The 6,000-nt window shown below is 41.5% G+C and overlaps 1 protein-coding gene across 1 annotated transcript in view; it reads left to right on the top strand.

The window, feature by feature from the left end:
• The window catches only part of HIPK1 (homeodomain interacting protein kinase 1), a gene marked incomplete at its 3' end in the record, with an annotated part of 112,999 nt that overhangs the window by 61,934 nt on the left and 45,065 nt on the right, over nt 1–6,000 (top strand). Inside the window, exon 3 of the mRNA XM_018573833.1 lies at nt 1,700–1,823. Coding sequence (XP_018429335.1) covers nt 1,700–1,823 — 124 coding nt within the window. The remainder of the gene's footprint in view (nt 1–1,699; nt 1,824–6,000) is intronic.

The raw sequence follows: 6,000 nt of genomic DNA, 5'->3' as shown, positions 1-6,000 counted from the left end.
CGGGGGGGGGGGGGGGCGCCCGGTATTTTCGGTAATAGCGGTCATCAGCGGCTTGTGAGCCGCTGATGACAGCTATTATTTTGAAGGGGACAGTCTGGGGAACAGTTCTGCTATAAGCTTATGGTCGCTAAATCAACCATGAGCTAATAGCAGAACTGTAAATGCCACCGACGTAAGGCATACTGAGCTGGCCAGCCGGGAACACTTTTGTTCCGCCGTATGCCTTACGGCGGTGGCAGCGAAAGGGTTAAGTAATGAATGTAAGATGAGTTCATATCAGCATACAGAGCTATATGCTGATGTGATTTTTAGTCAAAGGGGGTAAAGGTCCACTTTAAGTGAGAGGTTTTGGCTGGACATTTAATAAAACATACACATTTTTCTAGTCTCTTCATTTGTGGGTTTTACCTTGGTACATTTAAATAAAAAAGTCCCAATTTTGGTGGCCTGCTCTTCAGTGCAGAATGGTTTGATCAAAAGAGATTTCAGAGTACCTCAGAAGAATGCTTGTTAAGATTGATCAGACTGGAAAAGATTACAGGCAAACTTAAAAGAGAACCAAAGCTAAATCTTTTTTTAGCATTTGTTCTCTTTTGGGTCAAAGGAGGACATTAGTAACCACATAACACGCTACTGCCTGCTGTATGCTGACAGCACAGAGCAGTTCTGCAGCCAGGAAAGATTGTAACAATATTGTTGGATTTCATCCTGCTTACTGACAGAGCTGACTCCTCTCTAGAGCCAGAGCCAGCTGGGCCCGCCCCCTCCCCGTCTGTCCCTCCAATGAGCACTGGACAAACTGGCAGTCTTACAGTCACCGCTCCCTTGAGCTGAGTGATCTGCGGCTAGCAACAAATCTTTTTGAAGCATGGTGAATAGGATGTCGGGCTGCTTAGCCTGTCTAGGCCTCTCACAATGAAACTGCTTAAACCTTTATCAGTTAATGTTTGTGCTCTTGGGAACCATACACTATACAATGTAAACTATGCGTTATTATATAAGAGCAGACTAGCTTGTTACTTACCTTTTCATATTGTGTTTGATTTAAAACAGTGGTTCTCAACCTGGGGGTCGGTACCCCTTCGGGGGTCGAATGACGATTTGCCAGGGGTCGCCTAGCGGCTTCCGGCCACCCAGGAGAGAAGCGCTTTCTCTGCTCTTTTTTTTTTTCAGTCAGAAAAGAAAAAAAAACTTTCATCGAGCAGACTAAACCTTTCCAGGAGAAAGTTATTTTTTTTTCCTTTTTAAAAATTATTAAAGAAATAAAAATAAAAGAATTAAAAAAATAAAAAAGTGATTAAAAAGAAATAAGAAACAAATTATTAAAAAAATAAGAAAATTATAAAAAATAAACAATAAGGTGAGAGTCCTCCTCATCCCTCTCCTAGCGCAGCAGTGTCAGTTCTCCCGCCACGCCGCCAGATGTCGCTGCAGCAGCCGTGTCATCCCTAAATTTTACCGTTGGGGGTCACCACAACTTGGCAAATGTTACCAAGGGGTCCCGGCCCTAGAAAGGTTGAGAACCACTGTTTTAAAAAGCTGAGACCTTTTTTATAACACACACACCCATTTTATCTTCCATAGTCTGACTCTCTAGTGTAATAAAGTTACAAAATCTTATCTTGCAATCAGTGAGTGGTCTCTGTTCTTTAATCTAGCTTAATAAATATTTAAAATCTGTGCTTTTTTTTTTTTTCAGGGCACCTGAAATTATTCTTGGTTTGCCGTTTTGTGAAGCAATAGATATGTGGTCCTTGGGTTGTGTCATAGCAGAGCTGTTCCTTGGATGGCCACTCTACCCTGGTGCATCGGAGTACGATCAGGTATTCTAATATTACTTTCATTGTAGTCATTTTGCTTAATACTGAAAGTTTGGCATGTTACATGTTCTAAATCCATCAACTTTTGTGGTACATATTGTCACAGAAAATTACATGGCTCAGTTGCTGTGGAAACTTCACATCTGGTTTTGAGTTATAGTACATTTCCTACTGTGTACTTCATAAAATGTATTTAGTAGTGCACATAGCATTTTAGTTTTGTTTTTGTACCCTTTTATTTAGTAAAAAGAGCTGTTTAACTTTCGAATTTTTCTGTCATACATAATTGAGCTAACATTTATCTGTTAGAGTCCTATTTATTTTATGCAGGTGAAAAAATAAATAGGACTCTAACAGAGAATGTTAGCTCAATGATGTATTGCATATAAATTCTTATGTTAACTTCCACTTGGTGCTTTGCTTGCACATTTAACCCTTTTCCCTGCCACACCTCTAGAAGCCATAGCAGCCAGTAGAGACACAAACATTGGATAGTAGGTATTAGAATTATGAATTAGGGTTCAGTTATTGAAGGTACATATCACGCAGCCAAAACCTTTTTTTAGTTTTGGTTTAAATGAGATTCGAAGCCTTGTCACCCTCTTTTGTCTTGGTGAAAGTTGTGACCGAGACAGGATTTGATGGGTTACCCGAAATGTACTGTTGTCACCAGAAGAGGAAATCTTCCAGTGGGGACACCTGTTTCAGCATCAGCAGTCAAGTCTGTTTTTTTTTTCCTCACCTCCTGTTGCATCTCTGGAATGGCAAGTTAACCACATGCTGACGGGGCCATTGTTCAGTATTCAGCGCTGCAGGACTTTGACGTTTATTCAGTCATGCAACGCTGTACTGAAATGAATTGTATACCATTTTTGGGGACAGATAGAGCTTTTGGTGGTATTTAATCGCCGCTGGGATTTAAATGTTTTACTATATAATGAAAAAAGGACTGAAAATGTTGAAGAAGTTTTTGGTAAAATATAAAAGACGGGGTCATGTCGGGTAAATAGAAACCAGACATGTCAAGCTTAAAAATTGTGCGCGCCCACAAAATCACAAAAAGCTACCATGCCTAAAATTGGCCATAGGCGACGCTTTAAAAGCTTTTACCACTCATCAGTTTAGTGTTCTCAGTGATTGATGGGCCTAGAATTATTGCTCTCACTGCGACGTTCGTGCCACACACACTACAGGGATATACAAGCGATCAGCTGGCTATAGAGCCGGCCGAACACTTGTATGAAACAGACGGTAGTGGCTATACACATTCCCGGCAGGATTCTAGCACCGCTGATTCTCTCCTGCCTCTCCCGCGGCTCTTTCCCCCTTATGCCACCACCGGCCCTGGGAATGGTCACAACTAGGTCTTATTTTCGGGGTAGGTCTTATATTTTAGCAATTCCCAAAAATAGTACTAGGTCTTATTTTTGGGGAAACAGGGTAGCATATGGAATAGTGTGAATCTAAGTATAGTAAGAATCTAATAGTGTGAATTTAAGGCTGCTTCAGTTTTGTTCCAAGTAACCACATTTTAATACTCTGTTGTAGTGACGTTGGCAATAAACTAGTAGTATACTATAGTACAGGTTTTCTTGTATTTTGTGATCTGTTTAATTAGTTGGCTGTATACATGCCCGGTTCTTGGCCATTTGTTACTGAAGGGAGGTGCCACACTGTTTCTATAAGAATTTAACAGCGTCGTACAGCTGTTGGGTGGCTCCTGTATTAAAACCCTAAACTGAAACCCTTTGTCTCCTCTTTACAACTGAAACTGCTCTGAAGTGCTTTGAAGTAAAACTGCTGGGAAATATGTACTATTTTCAGTGAACATGACCTGTATAAAAGCACTGACGGAATTCTAGATGTTGAACGTTAGGGTTTGAGAGTAAAGTTCTGTCTTTGTGAGACTTGAGTAAATGCACAATTATATCCTTTGTTCACAAACCTATATCTTGACAGTTTATTAAATGTTCACTTAAAAACTAATCTACACTGCGTGTCAAGCTAAAAATGTTCTATTATATCACTAGTGATTGGACTTTGTGTACAAGCAAACTAGAATGAGTTCAGATACAGGAGAAATCAGCAGCTGTATTTTTTTCCCCCCGTCAAGACGTCATCTACAAGTTGCTTGACTTGGTCTCTTTATGCAGCTGTCGATCGGTGAGCAAAGCTGTGGAGACTGTACTCTCCACTGGACATTTATGAGTAGGTAGTGTGGGGTGAGCACCAGGAGTTACTTCATATACTAGAACCATTGCGCATCGTTATTACTATTTTGTTTTTTCTATGGAATGGGCTTGTAACGTTGAGTGACTAAGTGCTTGGTTGCTACCTGGAGTGCTGCATGTGTTCTCTGTACTCTTGTTCCCATCATTTAGTGTAAGGTGGCATCTTTCCACCACTGCTTCTTATTGCAAGAGACATGCAGGTTTACCTCCTTAGCCCCTGCTGCTGCATGCAGTGACTTGGCCACCTTTGGCCATTTGAACCTCTCCTGCTTCCAGCAAGCCCGTTTGTGATTCCATTTCTTTGCTTTGGGTCCCAGACACCTCCAGCCTATGGCCCTGCCATCCTGCCTGTCTTCCACAAAGTCCCATCCTCTCCTTCCCCCTGGTTTGATTACCAAGGTTCTAGCCTTCTTGCTTGCTTGCTTTGCTACGCGCCCAGGGCATCCCCACCGTGGCATATCTGGTTGACCTCCTGTTGGGGGAACAGTCAACACAAGAACTGACCAATAATATGGCCCAGACAGTTCAGACCTTAAAGGTTCCTTAGGGTTCTAAAACATCATAATTTTGCACTGTTTGGCTCTGTTTTTAGACCCAGCTCAAGTCAGTTTTTTTACCACATGAAAAACGTAAAAATCTCCTCTCCCACACTTGCACTCTTCAGTCCAGGAGTCGACTGACTCTTCGTTTCTGCATGCAGGTGATAGGGCTGATAGCCTTCTTCGAGGCAGTCCTGTTTACCCCTACAACGCCACATCCTGTCATCGTTAGATAAATAATTTGTCAAACCAGTTGGCTTGAATGTCTGCAATTGGAGAAATCATTTCTTGTATCGTCACAATGGAGGATGCAGTCTGAGAGGCTTGGGAACAGTCCCTGACACGCTGTTGATGCTGGGGACTTGGACGTTGAAGGAATCCTCTCTCCCGATCAATATTCTGAGCTATGCATTTGTACCATACTGTGTCATGGCTGCTGGCTTTAACTGTATGGCTGTTAAAGCCCAGGTCTTGAGGCACTCAAACCTTTCTGATAAGGTGATTCCGATAATTCTAAAAGCTAGGAAGTCCACTTCCCGCAAGGTCTACCGTCACACATGGAAGATACTTAGCTTGGTTCCAAGAAAGAAACTTTGCATCACAGAAAATATTCTGTGGGGCGAATCCTAACCTTTTTGCGATCAGAGCTGGGTCAACATTTGGTCCTGGGTGCCATCCAAAAAATGCTAGCCTCATATTCTTTAATTTGTAAAAAAAACAAAAAAAAACTGCTCATGGCACTCAGAAAGCAATAAATAGTCCCTCAATCAATGATTGTACTAACATGGTAACAAATAATTTGAAATCATTTTAAGTATAAATATGTACAAAATAGTAAAAATCTAAAAAAAAAGTACCGAATCTAGTAACGTGAGTGTGATGAAAAGCCACATGCAGCCAGCCCAAGATAATAGAGGAGGCTCCAACTGTTGGTAAACTTAAAAAAGAGCAGCGCAAGGAGACATTATATTGTGTAGCATGTTAAAATTGTTTAATCCAAAAATTAAGATGAGTCACTCTCAAAAATGGTAAAATACAAAGCAGGGAGAGCAACTGACGGGAATGAAAAGATGCACCTGAAGCTGTCCAGCCCTGGCCACAAACAGAGGCACATCGTCATGCAGCATCTTGGTGAAAAGTAAGATCTGTACTCGCACCACTGGATAAAAGGAGTTTCCGAATCCCGGAAGTGTAAACTCCACTCACTATAACAATACAACTATCGGGAACTAATACATTTAAGTGACATTAAAGTCTTGTTATCTCTACATATATCTACTGCTTGCGCTACTGCTGGCAAGCAGTAGATATATGCAAGAACATGTAAAAAAAGTTACCAAATAGGTAAAAACCAACTGTCTGCGCCAATGGCTCGCAGCTGTAGGAATCCGCTTCTCCAGCGGCCATGCG

Source organism: Nanorana parkeri, unplaced genomic scaffold (assembly GCF_000935625.1).
Source record: "Nanorana parkeri isolate BGI_ZX_2015 unplaced genomic scaffold, ASM93562v1 scaffold2560, whole genome shotgun sequence".
Taxonomy (NCBI): Eukaryota; Metazoa; Chordata; class Amphibia; order Anura; family Dicroglossidae; genus Nanorana; species Nanorana parkeri.
The sequence above is the reverse complement of the archived record's forward strand: the minus strand, read 5'-3'. Positions and strand labels throughout refer to the sequence as shown.